Genomic DNA, 22,868 nt, shown 5'->3' with positions numbered 1-22,868 from the left:
ACTCATTGACTTAAATACACACAAAACTACATGAAAGTAAAATCAGTACCAGCTTACATTTCATAGATGACAAATTAACTCAACCAGACAATTAATGGGAGATATCTTAGACAGAAAGCCAACATAACTGAACTGCAAAAAAAATAAAAAAAATAAAATAGGGTGAAGAATGGATACTCAGTTGTGAACCTACCATTAAGTCTGATGAGGCAAATGCCCCAGGCTCGAGCCTGTAGGACCCCACAAAAGCCTCTCTGAGGCTCCCGACGGGGTCAGAAATTGTGCTTCTGGTTTTCCAGAAGCGCAGTTTATAGCGTCGGGGAACCTCAGAGAGGCTTCCCAAACACAGCTCTGGGTCACGTGAGGCTCCACGAGCCTCAGGTGAGTAGGCGGGGTGGATTTTCACGTGCGGGGCGGTGAAAGCCCACGGGGGTGCCATCACAGATCTTTGCCCTGGGCGTGGGGCTGGGGAGGTCTACTGCTGTGAATACTGATTCCACTAGTGCCCATAATCAACCAATAGTTACTTCTGTGATGATCTTTTATTAATTAAAATGTTTGTATTTTCTAAGTAGTTTAGAAAGCAAAGAAGAAGGAGAAAAAACAACTTCAGAAATGAGAGGTATCATCACACTCTCAAATGGTTAAAAAGCTAAGAAAACCACAAAAGAGAACTTCAAAAGAGAGCATCAGAAACAAAAAGTCTCACTTACAGTCCTTCTGAAAGGAAAGCAAGGAAGCAGCTGTCCTAACCTCTCGTGGGGGAAGTCCTACAACTTTGGGGCAACCAATGTGAAAGCTCTAACTAAAGCTGCTGGTATTTGCGCGTGCCGTAAAAAAAGCACACACCATTGAACCAATTGCCTGAATTGCTTTTGACAATCATAGGGTTTTATAGGGGGAAGGGTGCTCTTTAGAAGAATTTCAGGTCATAGGCTGAAGCAGCATCTTGTGTGCGGCCAAGCAAGTCAACTAGTAACCAATGCAGTAGTAGTAGTAGTAGTAGTAGTAGTAGTAGTAGTACAGAAGTGTACTCAGGACGCAAGCTCTGTAGACCTGGATCTTGGTATGTTCCGTCAGCTTCTTGTTGGACCGGACTCTCTTTGTGAGTCTGGAAAACGTGGTAGCTGCTTTACCGATGCGCTTGTTTAGCTCGGTATCGAGAGAAAGAGTGTCGGAGATCGTTGAGCCAAGGTACACAAAGTCATGGACAACCTCCAGTTCATGCTCAGAGATTGTAATGCAGGGAGGTGAGTCCACATCCTGAACCATGACCTGTGTTTTCTTCAGGCAGATTGTCAGTCCAAAATCTTGGCAGGCCTTGCTAAAACGATCCATGAGCTGCTGGAGATCTTTGGCAGAGTGGGTAGTGATAGCTGCATCGTCGGCAAAGAGGAAGTCACGCAGACATTTCAGCTGGACTTTGCTCTCAGTCTGGAGAGGTTGAAGAGCTTTCTGTCTGATCTGGTCCGGAGATAGGTGCCTTCTGTGGCAGTTCCAAAGCCCTGCTTCAGCAGGACAGCGAAGAAAACTTCTGTACTGCAGCGAGTCATGGACTCTTCGCTCACAACAGGAGAGGAAACTGAACGCTTTCCACATGCGCTGCCTCCGATGCATCCTCGGCATCACCTGGCAGGACAAAGTTCCAAACAACACAGTCCTGGAATGAGCTGGAATCCCTAGCATGTATGCACTGCTGAAACAGAGACGCCTGTGTTGGCTTGGTCATGTTGTGAGAATGGATGATGGCCGAATCCCAAAGGATTTCCTCTATGGTGAACTCATGCAAGGAAAGCGCCCTACAGGTAGACCACAGCTGCAATACAAGGACATCTGCAAGAGGGATCTGAAGGCCTTAGGAGTGGACCTCAACAGGTGGGAAACCCTGGCCTCTGAGCGGCCCGCTTGGAGGCAGGCTGTGCAGCACGGCCTTTCCCAGTTTGAAGAGACACTTGGCCAACAGTCTGAGGCAAAGAGGCAAAGAAGGAAGGCCCATAGCCAGGGAGACAGCCCAGGGACAGACTGCACTTGCTCCCAGTGTGGAAGGGACTGTCACTCCCGAATCGGCCTTTTCAGCCACATTAGACGCTGTTCCAGAACCACCTTTCAGAGCACGATACCATAGTCTTTTGAGACTGAAGGTTGCCAACATGAGTAGTAGTAGTAGTAGTAGTAGAGTAATCCCAATGGTCATAGGGGCCTTGGGTGCTATCCCGAAACACATGAAAAATCACTTGGACATCATCAGGATGAGCACAGGCACCATCAGTCAATTACAAAAGGCCGCCTTACTAGCAACAGCACATATATTATGAAGATATTTGTGACGCAATATCATGAAGACAAAAAATAGCTACCTATCCTAGGTCCTTGGGAAGGACTCAATATGTAGATGCAAACAAAATCCAGTCAAAAATAACATGACTGTGCAAAAATATAATAATAATAACAACTGGAAAAACTGTAATGGAAAAAACAAACATCACGAAGACTTGGCAGTGGCTCAAAAAAGGCAACTTGAAGACAGAAACAGAGGGTCTAATACCGGCTGCACAAGAACAGGCATTAAGAACAAATGCAATAAAGCAAAAGTAGAAAAAATAACAACAAACAACAAGTGCCTTCTCTGTAAAGAAACAGATGAAACAGTGGGCCACCTAATTTGTTGCTGTAAAAAGGACCACACAGACTACAAATAAACGCATGACAAGGTAGCAATAATGATACATTGGGACATCTGTAAAAAATACAAGCTACCTGCAGCCACAAACTGGTGGGACCACAAAATTGAAAAAGTCATTGAAAATGAAGATGTGAAAATATTATGGGATTTCCAACTACCGATCAACTGCACATTTGTTTTTCAACTTTTACAGTTTTCAAGTATTTTATCAATTAGGAGTTGATCTTTTGCACCCCTGCTTTTTCTTTTATTTCCTTTCTGTTCTGTTTGCAGGATATTATTTTCTTCTAAATGATCCATGATGTTATCTGCTATTATGCCAGTAAGCAGTTTAAACATTGTTGACAAGCATGTTTTTGGTCTAAAATTTCCTGGTGTTGTCCCTTTGGTCTGATCTTTTTGAATTATGTCATTCCAATTGTTAGCCACTCATCAATTTAATTTCATTAAGTTGTTTAGCTAATATTGAGTGCAAACTGGTCAGATGTTTAAGCCAGAAACCATGAAATTGGTCATTTCCAGGTGATGGCCAATTATTAATTTTTTCTATGCACTCTGTTACCATTCTTGTTGTTATTTCTAGTTCTTGCATCTGTTGTTTATTAAAATTCTGATCGTCGTCGTCGTCATCATCATCATCATCTTATTCACATCAAAATGACAGCTAATAATGATCATATACACATAATAATAATAATAATAATAATAATAATAATAATAATAATAATAATAATAATAATAACCACCGCTGTAAATGGTTCTACTGGAACCTACCAAGTTCATAGTAGGATGAAATTTGGACTTTCTTTGCAGCTCACAGTCCAATGCTAACAAATGCTGATGCAGTGGGGTTCATCCAGAGCTGGCAAGCAGCAGGCTGGAGGTCTCCTTGAGGTAAGGGAACACTCATCCCCTTGTCCTGGGAAAAGCCCCAGCCATCTGCTATGGGGTTACTTGGATCTGTGCCAGCGAAATCACTGCTGCAAGTCCAACCTGCCTCATGTCAACAGATTGGACTCAGGAGGGAGAACAGGATATGGTACCCAAAAGCAGCACCAATCCTGCCTCCTCCCTCCCCGGGCCCTTCAGTAGTATTGGTGCTGGTAAAATTTCAGTGTTTAATATTAGAAGTGTTTGGAGTATTTATTTAGAAGTTTGGTGATGTTTGTACAACTAGGAATATGCTGTAGGAACTTAACCCTTGTTTACTTATATCAATTAGCCTATAGTAGTGGTTCTCACACATTTAGCACCAATACCCACTTTTTAGAATGAGAATCTGTCAGGAGCCACCAGAAGTGATGTAATGACCAGAAGTGACATCATCAAGCAAGAAAATTTTTCACAACCCTACCCACACTTACCCAGGATTAAGTCCCATTTACAAGCATTGTTAAAAGAATACATATAGTAACTTGTTAAAAGTACAGGTCTGTAACATTCCCCAAATGCAGTCACATACTATGGTAGCATCAGGTCTAAAAATATGATAAATAAAATATTGAAATGGATGGGGACTCACCTGAAATTGGCTTGTGACCCACCTAGTGGGTCCCGATCCACAATTTGAGAAACACTGGCCTATGGTAAAATTGGTTTCATCATAAATTGTTTTACTTCCAAAAACCTATTGACAACTTTAAGTAAGGACTTGCTGTAATACTTTACAGCAGGGGTGCTCACACTTTTTTGGTTCGAGAGCTACTTTGAAACCCAGCAAGGCCCGGAGATCTACCAGAGTTTTTTTTACAATGTTCGCTTCATCATAACATATAACATTTATGTGAACAATGTATGTTGGTGTACCTAGAGCCCCACTGAGTATAACAGGACTTACTCCTGAGTAGACATGCCTAGGATTAGGCTTTGAGGCTGCAATCCTAGCCACACTTACCTGGGAGTAAGCCCCATTGAATACAATGGGCCTTACTCCCGGCGTTTCCTCCCAGAGGCACCTGAAGGGGGGGTCGGCACTCCGCGATCTACTCATTTTGCCTCGCGATCTACGGGAAGATCGCGATCCACCTATTGAGCACCCCTGCTTTACAGCAAGTAGCTGTAACGCTACACAGCAAGTGAATACACATACATTTATCCTACCAGAAATATGTCGTGTGTGTGTGCGACATTTCAGTTACTTTGTTCAAAATCGGAGAACTATTGAGGAACAGGGCAAACACCCAGAGCCCTAAATAGAAGACATGAATGCAGCTAGTATGTAATAATACTAAGATTAGAAACTATGCTAAGAACACCTACACAGCACATATGAAAAGATCAAAGGGTAATCCTTAACTGCACCTGTTGCTCAAAGTGAATTGGTTAAGTAAGTGCCAGAATGAGAAACAAATCAAAGATCAAGACTCTGATTCTCTGATACCATGGCAATCTGGCATAGTGAAATAGCCAGCAATGGAAAACCTACTCCATGCAAACAATGACACAAGAAAAAGACAAGCACACACAATCGCTAAAATCATATGCAGGTATACCTAGGAGAAACCTCAGCTGAACAGAGGAGGGCTTACTTCTAAGTAATTCTATCCAACTATGGATGCATGGTGTTGCACATGAAAAAGAGCTGCTCAAGATTGTGCATGCCTATCTGGAAGCCTATATCTAACATAGATGTAATGTTCACCACATATCTATGAAGAACCTATGGAAAAATGGGTAGATCACTGCCATTTAAGGTTGCCACCTCTAATACAGCTAGTCCTGGAGATTTTCTTTCTCAGCATGAGTTGTCACTTTGGTAGTCACCTGGACAGTCCAGGTCAGATGTGGGCAGCTGGCCAACCTACTGCCATGCTGTTTTTCATACTAGTTGATACATCATGGGTTTTCATTGTCTTTATCATAATGAAATCCAAAAAAGGGATCCCTATGATTGCCAGGAGAAAAATCACCATGTCTTCTGCTTGTGATTTGCAATCAACACCATCACATTATGAGATCCCACATCACCAGGTAAGTGTTAACATCTGCATTTGTTCTTGCTCCCAACTAAAAGTGAACAGGATGGCCATTTTTGTTTGCATATGCAGTGAAATCTCCGTTCTCCCCACAGCTCCTTTAAAGAAATTTTAGGGCATGCAATAGACAAGTTGCTCAGGCAACAGAAATTGCTCTCCCAGTAGCTATGCACAAATTAAACAAGGGAGGTACATGTAACTCAAAATAAAATATGGTGTATTAAAAAGAAAACAGGGTCAGATCTGACAGGTTATCTTAGGTCAGCCTACCAAAGGTCATCATTCCTCCCAGTGCAAATCAGCCATGACAGGCAGTCAACAATGTTGTTTTTAATTACACTTGGCATCTCTGAGGCTGCTGTCATTGCTGCCAAACCAGACTGTGACCAAATCAAACAGAGAGTCTTCCCCCCCTTTTTTCAATTAACAAAGGCCTCATACCAGTTCCTAACTCGCATTTGCCTTCTTTCAGTTTCAATATGTTACTACTGTATATTGCATTTTTTGTTCAGAAGGACAAGAGAATAAGAGTTATATTGTCACAAATTCTTAAGAGCAGAGCATACAGAACCGGACCAGATCATTTCAGAAGTCACCACTGTGGGCAACATGCAGAATCATTGGAAGGGCATTTGGAACAGGTGGAATAAGAAGATGAATTTTCTAGTCACATTTACTATGTTTCAGCTGGGGGAGTGCATATTTGCCCATGACATCACCCTGTTCAGTCCTTCAGTGCTGGACATGAGAACAAGCCCTTCAGACATGAGTACTTAAGGAAAAGCCCTGTTGGAACAACGAAAAGATCTATCTGGTCCAGCTTCTTGTTTCTCAGTGGCCACTGGGAAGCCCACTGGGAAGCCCACTAGCAAGAGAGAAAGGCCAACTTTTCATCTGCAACTGATATCTAGGGGCAGACTGCCACTGACCCTGCAGGTTGCACATACCCATCATGACTAGTAGCCATTCACTGACCTGTCTTGCCTGAATTTATCCAACCCCCCTTTAAAGACATCCAAGCCAGTGGCCATCACCACATCTTGTGGCAATGAAATTCCACAGACTAATGGGAAACAGTACCTTCTTTTGCCTATTTTAAAACTCCATGGCTGAGGCCACAGGTGTCTATTGAGTCAGTTCATTCATTAGAAGCAGCTTGCCGATTCTGTTCAAGATGAAGTTGTTATAATAAAATGTGTCAATGTATACATATAATAAAGCTGTATATACCCAATGCAAAATTCTGATGCTTAAATAAAATAAATAAATACTTTAAATTTCATTGTTACAGTTATTTTGAGGTATAAAACCAAAAGCAACCACATGTTCTTTTAAAATGGACTGCAAGAGTGTTGACATATGTCCTTGTGCTCCCTTGTCCTAATCCTGACTCACTACCTCCCCACTCAAGGGTCTGTTATTTAGGTTTTAACAAACAATAATGCAGGGCCAAATGACTGTTTAACAAAAAATGTAGTTTGGTGCAAACTCTAGAACTGCCAGGGTTTTTTCCATAGTGCTAGCACAGCCTTGAACCTCTGTCCCCAGGGATATCCGCTAAGCAATCATGCTCTGTAACCTGCATTAGAGGTCTGGTTGAAATGCTGTTTACTTGCCCAAAGTGTTTTGTTTTCTGGTTTGGCTCACTGCTAGCTGCTGGCTTGGCTTGTTCTGCTACTTCAGTGGTTTCAGTGACACTGGTGATTTTGCTTAGCTTGTTTTTTCACTTTTAGCCTTTGGTAACTGCTTCAAGCCCATTTTATGATGGAAACACAGTCTACAAGTGTTAATGAAAAAGGAAGTAAGTGCAGAGGTAGCAAGGCTATCATTTTAGTTGACTGTGGCCCAAATCCTAACCAACTTTCCAGCACTGGCATAGTTGTGCCAATGGGATGCATGCTGCATCCTGTGGTTGGGTGGCACTCACAGAGGCCTCCTCAAAGTAAGGGAATGTTTGTTCCCTTACCTCAGAGTTGCATAGTCCTTATGTCAGTGCTGGAAAGTGGGTTAGGATTGTGCCGTGTCTCAGATCTTGTGGCCACTGAACTACCCACTTTAAAAATTCATTAAAAAAACCAAAAACTTAGTCTGTTGTGGATAGTCATTCTGTCCAGTGGTGATCCTGGCCCTGATGCTGCCTGGAGCATGACCACAAGCTGTTGAACCTCCCCCACTAGCCAGGCTGTCACCCCCCCCCCACCAGACCCACCCACTGCCTCCTTTCCAGAGGCCTTTGGAGGGCTAGAGAGGTCACACACAGCCTCCCTGACCCTGCAAAGGCCTTGTAAAACCCTCAGAAGGCCAAAAAACATCACTTCTGGTTTAACAGGGAAACCATAAATGAGGCTATTATGCCCTGAAAAGGACTCTAAGGGCATAATAACATCACTTCCAGTTTTTCTGTGAAAGAGAAAGTGATGTTTATCAGCCCCCCAAGGGCCTTTCAAGGTCTTTGGAAGGTCGGAAAAGCTGCATGTGGCCTCTCCGGCCCTTCTAAGGCCTCCGAAAGGGAGGCAGTGGGCAGGAACGAGCGGTAGCATGGCTGGGGGGCACCCCCCCAAACATGCTGCTGTGCTCAAGTGACCCCCTAGACCTTCCAGTATGCCACTGATTCTGTCAGTTCCACCTTCAGACCAGCTGACCAACAACAACCAAAAAAGTAGTAGTAGTAGTAGTAGTAGTAGTAGTAGTAGTAGTAAAATTATTATTTACAGATGGAAAATTATGTCCAAAAGAACCCAGTCATGCTATTTGTCATGGGTGAGTCCAAAATGCTACACAGGAAAGTTACTGAGGCCAAGAACATGATGTCACTGAGGTTTCTAAGAAGATTTTAAAGATTTCCTCATCTTGCCTTTCTGCCATTCCAGTTCAGCTGACCTCCCTGCCAAAAAAATAGCTATAAACAGAAAACCACATTGAAAAATCAATTGTGGCAACCAGCTTACAGCCCAATCCTATCCACACTTTCCTGGGAGTAAGCCCCATTGACTCTAATGTGACTTACTTCTGAGTAGACATGCATAGGATTGGGCTGTTAGCCATGCCATTTGCTCATTGGTTGTTCTTGGAGTTTTATAGAGGGCAAGCAGATGATGATGTTCAGATTCCTAAGAAGATTGCAGAGGTAGCTTCTTTGTCTTGGCTATGAAACTCTCCAGAAAGGGTTTTAACAACTCTTTTCATAAGAGCCGAACTAGACAATATGATGGACTCTCCCATCTCTTGGCATTTCTTTTAAAAGCTGCCAGTTTTACAGTTACCATTAACAGCCCAATCCTATCCAACTTTCCAGCTCCAGTGCAACCGCAATGCAGCCCCGGGGTAAGGGAACAAATGTTCCCATACCTTAAGGAGGCCTCTGTGACTGCATCCCCAACCCAGGAAGCAGTGCATATCCTATAGGCACAGCAGCACTGGCACTGGAAAATTGGATAGGATTGGGCCCTAAATTGGGTAACTTCCAACACTTTTGGCCACAAACATACATTTTCCTTAACTGCCAATGTTACAGCCCCAACCTAACTAAATTCCCTCGCACTGACACAGCATCACCGGCATGGCCTCTGCTACTTCCTGCGGGGGAATTTCGACTGCTTGAGGTCTCTTTGGTGTAAGGGGGATATTTGCCCACTCCTGTGGCCACCCTCATCCTGCCTTCCTGCCTGTGCTCCACCAATGTGAACTACCAGTGCATGTTTTACAGCTGCTTTTCAGCAGCCAGTGCTGGTGAAATGAATATTCTGCCAGAGCAGCAGTGGCTGCCCATTGGCTACTCCTGCTTGCACACATGAAATGTCATCAGGTACTCTGAAACTTATAGTTTAGAAAACAGAGATAAGTACTGTATATGCCACATCATGATCCTAGCCCCAGAGTTTCCTGTACAACTTCTCTTTTCTCTGTGTTTGAGCCTGAGCCAGCAACTTACTGCTCAGTATGTGGCTTGATCTGTTTTGATTGGTTTCAGCAAATCTGCTAAGATTTTAAAACTTACAGACTCTGGACATCCTGTATAGATACAGAAAACTAAGTTTGTATAAACATCCTCAAGTCTGATCTACAAGTAAGCTATCTCCTTTTATGCTTGGACCCTGAAAAACACACGCGCCTAAACGGTGGAGCCAAATGTCCATTAAATGCAAAAGAGACACAATGACATTTTTGTATAAAGGTGATGGCTATACAAGATGCCAGATGCAAGGGAGGGCACCAGGATGAGGTCTCTTGTTATCTGGTGTGCTCCCTGGGGCATTTGGTGGGCCGCTGTGAGATACAGGAAGCTGGAATAGATGGGCCTATGGCCTGATCCAGTGGGGCTGTTCTTATGTTCTTATGTTCTTAAGATAATTACAGTGATAAGAACACAGCTTTGCTTTGGTAACTGAACACCTGCAGTAGGAAAGCCCCTTTTTAAATTTTCCCCTTATCTCTACTTTGAGATTCCTTATCTCTAAAGAGCACACAAGCCTCTAAAAGCAAGAGCCCAGTGTGCAAAGAAATGTTGGCTTTATTGTCTAATTTGACTTACAGAAGCATACACATCTCAAAACCAATACAGTACATTTCTTTTAGTACATGGACACAAACAAATGGTACCTTCATAAACAACATTTATTGTGACACAAGCTTAAGAACTAGAGCCAACATCTGATGAAATGTGCTCCACTGGTATACATATGGACTGCATTACACAATAGTGCTGTTAAGTCTCAAAGGTACAAGAAGAATCTTCCTTCTTTTTTAAACTCTCAAAGGAGATTTCAGGCACAAGCCTATTCATGTCTATTCAAAAGTAAGTCCCATTGTGTTCAATAGGCCTTGCACCCAGGAAAGTGTGCACAGCATTGCAGCTTTCCACTGCTTCAATTAGAAGCCATTAAGTTTCCTGATGCAACAGAAGGTAGGAAGACTTTTCCATTATTACAGGGGGGGGCCCTATGTCTGCAGATGCCATATCTGCGGATTCACGTATCCGCAGATTAGGTCTGCAGGGCCCGCCCCTTTCTCTGACTTCTCTGCAGGGTCCTCTGAGCCCTACAGTAAAAAAAAGCTATTTCCAATTTCTCCATGAAACTGGAAGTGACTTTTTAAATGCCTTATAAGGCATTAGGAGGCCCAGGGAAGCCCTCCAGAGAAACCAGAGAAACTTCATGAAGAAACCGGAAGCAGCTTTTTTTAACTGCTGGGCTCAAAGACCCTCCGGAGGCAAGGGGAGGAGACACTTTTCTCTGGAGGGGCCACACACAGGACATGTTGGCGGACCCTATGGACCTGATCCGTGGATAAGTGATTCCATGGATACTGAGGATGGGGGGGTGTTCTCTGGTGTCCGTAGTTTCAGTTAACTATTCAGGGTTCTGGAACGAAACTCCCAGGGGCACACCTGTACTTCTACTTGTGCCAAGATAAGGAATGCCCAGTCAGAATGTTTACATAAGAGAACATCATTGCACAACCATCACTTGCTTACTGATATAAACAGAAGTCTCATGGAAATTTAAAAATCCACTTGTATTCATCTCTTCACATACACACTTACTGCACATTCAGTCATTTCATTTAAGGGTATTTGCACACCAGCATTCAAGAAATTTCTCAAGAGGGTTCACAAGTAAAGGCATAAGCCATTATAGCAACAAGATTTCAAGAGTTGCAGAATTAAACCAGTCCTATAGATCAGAAGATGATCCCGTGCCAATTCCTAACTTTCAGAGTACACTTATACAAGGATAAAACAGGGGAGGGGGAATATAAGAAAAATCCTGCTGGATCAGGCCAAAGGTCTCCATCTTGGCCAGTGTTTCCCACAGTGACCCACCAGTTGCCTCTGGGCAGCCCACAAGCAGGAGGCCCCCATGTATGTCATACTGAGCTCCTTAAGAAGAACAGAAACAAAAATGTAATTAACAGACGAATGTATCTCTGCACATATACGTAACCAAACCTCCCTCATGCAAATAAGTAATCACACAGCCCTCTCCTTTGACTGTTATTTTATTAATAACAGCTTTTAGTTCCCTCTTCCCCTCCATCACAATCTCCTACTCTCTCTTTGCTGACTTCATCAAACTTGTACATGGAGAACATTTTCTACTTAATATACAATAAAGTCAGCATTTTATAAACTTATACACTGTTCAATGTACAATAAAGTCACCACCTACAAGTTGAAATAGAGTCACTGTGAGATTCAAAATGGCCCTTAGTCTTTAAACTCTGAGTCCTTCCATCTACAAAACTGGGCTTCTATATGGAAAGTCTCCATTGCAATTATTTTCTGCTCACAGACAAAAATGGTTGTGAAAAAACTGTCAAAGATGAGGGGCATCTGAACCACAGAACTATCTTACCACTCCCTTGGCAAAGAAGGCCTTTCACACATGAAGTCACAGACTAACTTCTGGGAAGATGCAGGGAATCTCCTTCTTTTGTACAGAGGGGCATTCTATCATCCAGTGGTGTTCCCAGAGGTGAGCAAAGCCCTAAGTTTTTCAGGATGTCTCAATGTGCCCTACAAGCTGCCCCTCTGCCTTGCCGTCAGAGCAGTGGCATTACTAGGGGGGTGCAGGCCACAATGGGTGATGCACATGGGTGACACCACTCTTCGTCAAAAAATTTTAAACCTTTGTATTTTCAAATAATACCATCCTGTTATATATCATTCGATGTGTGATTTTACGAAGAATGTAGTGAAATAACCCACACCAAAATATCTCTATTCTCTCAAAAGTTATAGCCAAAACAACAGTGGGGGCAGGGCAATAGTACATCATCATGCCCACCACCAAGGGCACTGCCCCACCCACTGCACGGGAGGAGGTCCATCATGGGGGTGACACACCGGCCTCCCGCACCAGGTGATGCAAACTAGGTTTGCACCTGGAGACATTCTGGGCAGCAAGAGCAAAGTGGAGGTGACTGCATTGCTCTCATTGCCCAGTGAGAGGGAGGGGCATCCTACAGGGCACGGTGAGGTGCCCTGCAAAACTTTCCCCCCTCTGGGAATGCTAGTGCTGTCATCTTAGCCCCCACCTGCAAGCTGAGGTTCACCTGATACATGTTTACCACCTCAGTGAGAACTAGGCCTTAAGGGCGCAATCCTAATCCATTTTCCAGCACCAGCATGAGGGCAATGCAGCTCCAAGGTAGGGGAACAAACATTCCCTTACTTTGAGGAGGCCTCCGTGAGTGCGACCCAACTGCAGGATGCAGCTCAAGTCCTACTCTCACAGCTATGCCAGTGCTGGAATGTTGGTTAGGATTTGGGCCTAAGTCTCACAGATCTATGGCAACAGTCCATAGCCCACATAGATGTTCCACCTGGCTAAGTGACAGATGTGGGTTAGCCCCAGTTTAGGATACTTGGAGCAAACCACACAAGGGTGTAGAGCTGCTGATGCAGTAACGTACATGCATGCACACATATCTTTGGGAGGCAGTCAGTCACTGGGCCACTTTGAACAATTAAAACATGTCCAAGCACACCCCAGCCCCCTTCCGACATGCCTCTTCTCTTCTCCCAATAATGTGGGGTGACATCCTAACAGGACTCTGATCCACAGTCTACATGCTGCTACAGGTCAGGTGGCATCCTCTGAACTCATCCATAATAAACTATACACTGCAAGTTCCCACATAAATATGTTCAATGTGGTTTTCAGCAGCTAAATCATCATATTTTGAGAGGTAAATATACTACATCAAAACAAGTAATGTAATAATAAAAATATAGCAATAGCTACTTATTCAAAAGATCACAAGAACTCAAATCTTCATGGTATAAAGCCACAACAAAATCTCAGAATTTTCTGACATTTCTGGCTTAGTGTTACAGTTCTTTAGGGGCATGAGAAGCCAGGCAAACTTCAAGAGGACCCCACAGAAAGGCAGGACATATAGAGAAATATGAGAATTGTTTAATTCAGACATCGCTTTCCAGACTTCCAACCTCTCTTTGGAGATCAGGAACAGGCTGAGAGCTAGCAAAAATGAACACATTTCCATGGGACATATTAGGGCCCAAGCCAGGGGTGTGAACAGATGCCCACCACATCCCCTCTCTCTGGTATCATGGATGGAGCTGGCCTCCTTACTGTCACCTTCCTCCACCAGGCTCTTTAATCAAACAGCCAGTGCAACATGATCCCAGTGTGCCCTGCATTGCCTGCTTTGTGTAAAAAAACCCATATAGAGGAAGGAGGTCTGGCTCCCTCCCTCAACTTCCTCCACTGGGCACTTCAAAAAAGCCCAGTGTGGGAAAGAGCAAGACATATCTTTCTTCCATGTGGGCTCTTCAAACAAAGGAGGAAAAGTATCGCACTCTGGAAGCAATCCTGGCTTTCTGCTTCCTGCTTTAACCCATTTTTGCCTAGTCCACAGGTGAATACATTTGGTCTCTGTTGTGTATATGCAATGTTGGGCAGAAATGGCTTAATTGGAGAATTCACATGGAAGAAGGTGCCAGGTAAGAGGGGCAGTGGAGCTGCTGGGGGAGGGGAGCAGGGGAGGCTCCAACCTTAGCTATGTGCATTTCAAATATAATGCTTAAGTATGATTGCAACAAAACATGGAATGGAGAGAGGTAATCACACAGAGTGGAGGAGATGTGGTGAGGAGAGGAACAGGTGAGCACAAGCCCAGACTATCTTTGGAGTTCCAGAAATAGACCATTGTGTGTAGAATGGAGAGCAGGATGCCTCCATTTTATTCATTGGACGCAGGTTTATCCCATTTTTCCACTCAGAATGGGTTCACAAATCAACTTGCAAGGATAAAAACATCATAACAAATTCAAAAGTGAAAGCATGAAAAAGACCCAACAGAAGCATCCGCAGTTGAATAAAATGTTATTGAGTTCCAAACACCCTGCAGAAAAACACTGTAATGAAATGAATAAAGAAGGCGCAAAGAGTGGCCTGTCAGGCTGCTTGTTGTATAGAGAAGAGGGGATCCACCGGGAGTTCCACAGTTAGCACATTGTTGCCTGCTGGAGAGTTGCCACAGTGAGGGCTGCTGTGACATCAGCAGGCAACTGTCCAATCAGAAACCAATGTCACCATAAAACAGGCACCAGTGATTTTGCATCGCAGACTGTCTCGCTATCTGTCACTGGCTACAATCTACAACCCCTACAGCAGCAATTTTCAACTACTGTGCAGTGGCACACTGCTGTGCCACAGATGGTCTGCAGGTGTGCTGCAGAACTTTCAGGAAGCTCATTTATTAATAGGGCAATTTGGGGGATTTGAACTCCCTTCCAGCAGCATGGTGTGCCTTGTCAGTGGCCAAAACCTGATGGTGTGCCTTGACAATTTTAGCGTCTTGTCAGTGTGCCATGAGATGAAAAAGGTTGAAAATTGCTTCCCTAAAGAGAAGACCTTGTCTCGTGTCACCACCCTCTGCATTTCAGATGGTCGATGAACATGGAGCAGTGCTGTGAAGTGAACCTTTGGCAAAGAGTTGAGATAATATTAACTCTTTGATAGCAGGTAATACCTTGATGGAAAGGGAGGCAAGAAGAGATGACCAAGCAACTCTCTTAACTAGGACAGCAGCTCTGCCAGCACAGCACAAAGGAAATGGGTGTCGAGGTAGCTTTAGGGATCAGACGTGGCCCTGGGCCCTTAGCAACTTCTCAATAAACTCCAGGTGCCAGGCCTGTCTCCCCCATTCTGTAAACTTTTTTTTTTTTAAAGATTTATAACATTTTTTGGACTTCTTTAGAGGCTGAGCACAGTACCCTGGACCATTCCAGCACAGAGTTCCTGGAGTGTGTAACATAATAAAGAAAAATCCCTAGGAGACAGCAGCAAGGCATAAAACAAACATTTAACATTTTCATTTTTTCATGTCTTTATACTGCGCTTCTTCCAAGAAGCTCAGGGTGGTGTACATACTTCTCCTCCTCCTTTTATTCTTACAACTACCCAGCGAGGTAGGTGAGGCTGAGAGAGAGTGAATAGCCCAAAGTTACCGAGGAAACTTCATGGCTGAGCAGGGATTTGAATCTGGATCTTCCAGGTCTAAGTCCAATTCCAAAACCACTAAACCATCCTGGCTCTCTGAGCTTTTATCTTTTTAAAGTTTTAGCTGTCAGTCACCGTTTCCAGCATCGAGAAAACACACACACCTCCTACTGAATTAGAAAGGGAAAGGAACATGCGCGTACACGCACCCAATGCACACACACCACATTAGATTATCTAGCAGTGGCTCTGAGGCAGAACTGAGGTTTCATCAGGACCTATTAGGAAAGTCCCATCTGTTGTTAAGCTTACTTCAGCTGGATCATGCCAGGGATTTTCAAGCTATAAGCATCCTTCTTGGGAGCAGAAGAACTCATGAGCCCCTTGCTGGCTGGCCCAGCCACATTCCTTACCCCAGGTTCTGAAGCTCCTCTTCGACATCACTGTGCCCCAAGTGGTGGTCCTCCTGGTAGCTCATCCTCCCTCCTCCTTCCACTTCGGCTATGCCCATCCGAAACACCTGCTGCTGCTCCTCTTCAGGATACCACAGGCCAAAGTCAAAAAGAGAGGAGAGCTGGGAAGCAGGCAGACCTGCTTTTCTTGGGCTGCGGCCTCTCCTCTGTTCACAGCAAGGCAGCTCCACACAATGCGGGCAAGTTGCTGTAGCTTGTGCAGCCGTTCAGAGCAAATGAGGAAGTGAAAATGAGTCCCTCCCTGCCTGCACCCAAGTACCCTCCCTTGCCTCTCCAGTTCAGGCAGCGAGCAGGGAAGGCGCTTTTGAGAATGCAGGCAGGGCTATTTCCCCTCTCCCACTGCTCTGCACTAGAATGCACTGTTACGCGTGTAAGGAACTGGCATTGTCTGGGCAAGGCTTCGTCTCTGAGCATGAGTGCATCCAAATGAGTGCTTGTACACATTTAGGATTTTGCTTCAGAAAAGCCACCTGAAACTTCCTGCAAGCTTATGAGGTCGTATGGTAAGATATTGGATTATTTTGAAGAAAGGAGGGAAGGAATTGCAGGGCTGCTTCATCACACAGCCAGGTGCATTCCATGTTCTCTTAATGCACATTTCACCCTGTTTTCAGGATTGTGTCATTCAGAACTGGGGCCGATGGGCAAGTGGTATCCAAGATTTCAAGTGTTTCTTCAGAGCCCTCGTGGAGAAGTGGCTGCAGTGTTAAACTTGGAGGCTGGAAATCTAACATAAATACACAGCTATTAAGCACAGTGAGCCACCTTGGGCAAGTTGCAATTTCCCTGCCTAATCTACCTTACAGGGTTGTTTTGAAGCTAATCAAAAGAGACAACCACATACCGTATTTATCGGCGTATAACACGCACAGGCGTATAACACGCATCTTCATTTTAAGAGGGAAATTTCAGGAAAAAAATAAGGGTAGCTCAGAACTTTTTTTTATTAATATTATTACCACATATAAGGTAAATAATGTAAAAGGACAGTAAAAGCAACTGTTTTAACAAAAGAAACTTGGATATTTTGTTTTTACAAAAGTTTACTCAGAAATCACTATCTGGGAAACCAAGAAACTCTTCATCTTCACTGCTATCTTCAAAATCGCAATGAACACTGCTGCTTTCACTGCTACTATCTTCATAAATCAGCTCATCTTCTTCACCATCCAAAGCATTACTTATGCCACCTCACCTCAATCCCTCCCCCTCCCCTCCCCAAAGAAAGGGTCTCCACTTACCATATTCATCAGCTGCCAGCGGCTGTGATAATATGCGGCGGGCGCAGCGCTGACATCACGTCACGACGCTGCGCCGCTGCTAGGCACTATTGGGAACGGGATCCCTTAAAGAGGATTCCGTTCCCTGGACATCGGCGTATAACACGCATACATCATTTGCCCCCTATTTTCAGGGGGAAAAAGTGCGTGTTATACGCCGATAAATACGGTATATGTCTCCCTGAGGCCCTTTGGCAAGACAAGCTGCAAATGTGGTTCAATATGTTCTTTCTTTCTTTCTTTCTTTCTTTCTTTCTTTCTTTCTTTCTTTCTTTCGGCTGGATGAAGAAATTTTCAGAGATGCTACTCACACTGATTCAGCATGGCTGTTGGCACCTGCAGGCTATATGGGGACTATGCTGATCTCAGTTAACCCAAAAGCAGTGTGACACAGCTGGAAAGAATGACAGCAGCACAACACTTGCACGCTAGCTGGTCACATAGCTCTGACGTGAGAAGCCTGCCCCTCCCATTTCTGCTTTGGCAATATGTAATGCAATCTTAAGCATGTGTACCCATTTTGTTCAGGTCCCATTGTGAGCCCCACTGAACCTCACAGAACAAGTTCCATTTTGTTCAGTGGGGTTTAAAGTAAGCATGCATAAGATTGCAGACTTATGGCACAATCCTATACTTGCCCTGAGCCGGCAGGGTGTGCAATCCTCACAGTGTCGCAAACCTGTCATGAAGCATGTTGTGCCAGTTCACCTCTTCAGGAAGCATCAGTGGGAAGGCTACAGCCTTTATTAGAAGCTTGGGGGTGGGGACAACAAACTCTGAACTGAGGAGTCAGCAAGGAGGGGGTAATAAAATCTTTTCTCTACCCCTGAGCTCTCATCCAAATTATGCTCCCTTGCTTGTTTTAAGAAAAGGACAGTAGGAGATCCGATCACGAACCTCCCAGTGTATGTAGTTTCTCCAGGAAAGGATGCCGATCACTTACGAGGGGGAGGTTCAGATCAACTACCACCACCACCAGCCTCTTGCACTATCAGGGGAACGAGAAAAGTGCGCTGGGAGGGGGGCATGCTCATGCACATCTTCCGTGGGGGACCTTAATAGCCCCGTGTGAGTTTGCTATCTGAGAATTATAACTGTGGGGGTTGCAAAGACTATAAAGTAGCTCAGTAGAGAAACATGCATCAGTTGTGCTGTAGAGGTTAAAACCTTGTCCTGGGACAGAATTAACAGCATTTTGATCAATTGGAAGAAATCATAATCTTTGATCAATACAGATCTACAATAAAATGCTACAGGTCTTGCCTGAAGGTCTTGCCTGTTAATGAACTACATTAATACTTGAAGCCACAGTGAAAATGCACACTGCAGTCACAGGCAGCCTTTGAGCAGCAGGAAGTTTGTTGGCCTGCGTCCCAAAACCTCAGTTCATCTGGAGGATTATTCCTTGGAAAGAACAAAATGAGGCCAGTCAACTGCATCTACCATAACAAGCTGCACCATTAGAAAGCAACACACCAATCTACATACATCAAAGAGGTTGGAACATTCACACAACTCTAAACTCTTGTTGCTACTTTTTAAATTGCTATTTTGCAACCTATAATACTTGCCAAGTGGTTTCACATGTTCACTCTATGGATTCCTACATGTGGCTTGGAAGAGAAAATGCAATCGCCCCTGCATGTTGTATCCAGCTCTCTACTAAAGCTATCCCAACATATCAATGACATACAGCCCATTCTGGACAGTGACGCTTTTCTCCCAGGCCTTGAACAACCTCTTAGTCTAAAAAATGATTCACCTGATTCACCAACTATATTAAAGTATACAAACTCAGGAGCAGAGCATTCCATAAACTCCAATGCCAACTGTGTCCCCCATCTGCTCATGCAACACCATTAAAGCCCCCAGTGATGTCAGCATCCAGTAACATTAGAAGCTCATTCACTTGCTCATCCTCTCCCCTGATATACACTATTATCTACAGGCAGTGCTCTTTTACTATCCACATAGAACAAGCATAGGACAAGTTTGTTTGGAAACAAACCTGAAATCAGGAATGACAGGTTTGGAAACCTGTGGGAAAGCATTTTAATCTTTCAGGAAACTCTGTGTAGATCTTAATAGTCTTTCAACAGAACAACTTTGAAGACCAGAACATGAATCAGCTGAATTAGGATTTGTAACCAGGCTTGATACCATGGACTCAGGTCTGAACTGAAACAATTTTTTTAATCTGTTAATTGACAGCATTACTAGAAAGATGTTGTTAATACCAATTAATGCAACTCAAATTTTATCATGCTTGTATACTTTGTCACAGGACTAGGCACTTTGCATTTGACTCTGCTGTTTCATTTTTAATGTTGATACACATGTCCACACACTCATATATATATGGGTGGGGCCTCCATATCCATAGATTGTGTATCCACGGATCTGGCTCAATGCATGTCCCCTGGACCTGTGTTGAGCCAGACTTGGACCCACCTGACCCCTCAGGAGGTGACCGAAGCGGTGCTCATTTATCCGCCCGTGGCCTCTGTGGGCTTCAGAATGGCCTTTTGGCTGAATAAAAAGTTACTTTCAGTTTCCCTTGGGAAACCGGAAGTGACTATTTTATGCCATATAAGTCATACTGAGCCTGGGGGAAGCTTCTGGAGGGGGCTCCCTCCACTGCTTTTGTTGCCTCCCAAGGGTTTAAAGGGGTGAAAAACATTCATTATCCATGGTTTTCAGTATCCACGGGCAGGAGGGATGGTCTGAGAACAATCCCCCATGGATAACAAGGCCCCATCTATACACTTGTCTACTAAAAATTTTATTTCATGTAGATAATGAAGGGGACTGTGGTTTACAAAAACATATGCTACAATGCATTTGTGAGTTTTTAAAGTGCCACAAGACTCTTTGTTGTTTTTATTTAGCCTGTGAGTTCATACAATGTTCATATTTTTAAATTGTGTGCGTATTTTTATAATTTTATTTTTTTATACAGGTATTTATATACCACCTTTCTTTGGTCGTCAGATTTCTCCTCAGACTTTAATCCAAGGCGGTTTACATAGGCAGGCTGTTCTAAACCCCCGTAGGGATTTTTAGTTCTAATCTTTCATAGAACTCCTCGTTCCAGCTGGATTCCTTCCTGGTCTGGCCTCTCTCTGGCCCTTCACCTCCCACAATCCACTTGACGGCAACTCCTCTCTGCCACCGAGGGTCATCAGTAAGAACATAAGAACATAAGAACATAAGAACAGCCCCACTGGATCAGGCCATAGGCCCATCTAGTCCAGCTTCCTGTATCTCACAGCGGCCCACCAAATGCCCCAGGGAGCACACCAGATAACAAGAGACCTCGTCCTGGTGCTCTCCCCTACATCTGGCATTCTGACTTAACCCATTCCTAAAATCAGGAGGTTGCGCATACACATCATGGCTTGTACCCCATAATGGATTTTTCCTCCAGAAACTCGTCCAATCCCCTTTTAAAGGCATCTAGGCTAGACGCCAGCACCACATCCTGTGGCAAGGAGTTCCACAGACCGACCACGCGCTGAGTAAAGAAATATTTTCTTTTGTCTGTCCTAACCCGCCCAACACTCAATTTTAGTGGATGTCCCCTGGTTCTGGTATTATGTGAGAGTGTAAAGAGCATCTCCCTATCCACTCTGTCCATCCCCTGCATAATTTTGTATGTCTCAATCATGTCCCCCCTCAAGCGTCTCTTTTCTAGGCTGAAGAGGCCCAAACGCCGTAGCCTTTCCTCATAAGGAAGGTGCCCCAGCCCTGTAATCAGCTTAGTCGCTCTCTTTTGCACCTTTTCCATTTCCACTATGTCTTTTTTGAGATGCGGCGACCAGAACTGGACACAATACTCCAGGTGTGGCCTTACCATCGATTTGTACAACGGCATTATAATATTAGCCGTTTTGTTCTCAATACCCTTCCTAATGATCCCAAGCATAGAATTGGCCTTCTTCACTGCCGCCGCACATTGGGTCGACACTTTCATCGACCTGTCCACCACCACCCCAAGATGTCTCTCCTGATCTGTCACAGACAGCTCAGAACCCATCAGCCTATATCTAAAGTTTTGATTTTTTGCCCCAATGTGCATGACTTTACACTTACTGACATTGAAGCGCATCTGCCATTTTGCTGCCCATTCTGCCAGTCTGGAGAGATCCTTCTGGAGCTCCTCACAATCACTTCTGGTCTTTACCACTCGGAAAAGTTTGGTGTCGTCTGCAAACTTAGCCACTTCACTGCTCAACCCTGTCTCCAGGTCATTTATGAAGAGGTTGAAAAGCACCGGTCCCAAGACAGATCCTTGGGGCACACCGCTTTTCACCTCTCTCCATTGTGAAAATTGCCCATTGACACCCACTCTCTGCTTCCTGGCCTCCAACCAGTTCTCAATCCACGAGAGGACCTGTCCTCTAATTCCCTGACTGTGGAGTTTTTTCAGTAGCCTTTGGTGAGGGACCGTGTCAAACGCCTTCTGAAAGTCCAGATATATAATGTCCACGGGTTCTCCCGCATCCACATGCCTGTTGACCTTTTCAAAGAATTCTATAAGGTTTGTGAGGCAAGACTTACCCTTACAGAAGCCATGCTGACTCTCCCTCAGCAAGGCCTGTTCGTCTATGTGTTTTGAGATCCTATCTTTGATGAGGCATTCCACCATCTTACCTGGTATGGATGTTAGGCTGACTGGCCTATAGTTTCCCGGGTCCCCCCTCTTTCCCTTTTTAAAAATAGGCGTGACATTTGCTATCCTCCAATCTTCTGGTACCGTGGCTGTTTTGAGGGACAAGTTGCATACCTTAGTCAAGAGATCTGCAACTTCATTCTTCAATTCCTTAATAACCCTTGGGTGTATGCCATCAGGGCCCGGTGACTTATTGATCTTTAATTTATCAATGAGGTCTGAAACATCTTCTCTTTTAACCTCTATCTGACTTAACTCCTCGGTTAGGAGGGGCCGTTCGGGCAGCGGTATCTGCCCGAGGTCTTCTGCCGTGAAGACAGATGCAAAGAACTCATTTAATTTCTCTGCCATCTCTAAGTCTCCTTTTATCTCCCCTTTCCCTCCCTCACCATCCAGAGGGCCAACTGCTTCTCTGGCGGGTTTCCTGCTTCTAACATATTTGAAGAAGCTTTTATTATTCCCCTTAATGTTGCTGGCCATGCGTTCCTCATAGTCTCGCTTGGCCTCCCCTATCACCTTCTTACATTTCTTTTGCCACAGTTTATGTTCCTTTTTATTCTCTTCATTAGGGCATATCAGCATGTATATCAGCATGTCGTCAGTTCTAGGGTACTTCTGGTTGTTTCGAACTGGCAGCCTCAGATCTTCAGGCATACAAGGTGGCAGCTCTACCAACTGAGCCAGACCTCCTGCCCATTGGACTATTATATATTAATATAATTATATATAAAAATATAAATATAATTGGATTATTTTTCTCTGTTTCTCTCCTTTGAGTGTAAATTGCTTTGAACTGGAAAGCGATTAGCAGACTAGT

At 44.2% G+C, this 22,868-nt stretch overlaps 1 protein-coding gene across 2 annotated transcripts in view; it reads right to left on the bottom strand.

Annotated features, from left to right (window-relative positions):
- The window catches only part of DAPP1 (dual adaptor of phosphotyrosine and 3-phosphoinositides 1), a 36,649-nt gene extending 20,393 nt beyond the window's left edge, over positions 1-16,256 (bottom strand). For both annotated transcript variants that reach the window (XM_066632060.1, XM_066632062.1), the window contains exon 1: positions 16,040-16,256. In XM_066632060.1, the coding sequence (XP_066488157.1) occupies positions 16,040-16,137 (98 nt within the window). In that variant the 5' untranslated portion in view covers positions 16,138-16,256. The remainder of the gene's footprint in view (positions 1-16,039) is intronic.
- Between the last annotated feature and the right edge of the window lie 6,612 nt (positions 16,257-22,868).

This window comes from Tiliqua scincoides, chromosome 6, assembly GCF_035046505.1.
Source record: "Tiliqua scincoides isolate rTilSci1 chromosome 6, rTilSci1.hap2, whole genome shotgun sequence".
NCBI classification, from domain to species: Eukaryota; Metazoa; Chordata; class Lepidosauria; order Squamata; family Scincidae; genus Tiliqua; species Tiliqua scincoides.
The sequence above is the reverse complement of the archived record's forward strand: the minus strand, read 5'-3'. Positions and strand labels throughout refer to the sequence as shown.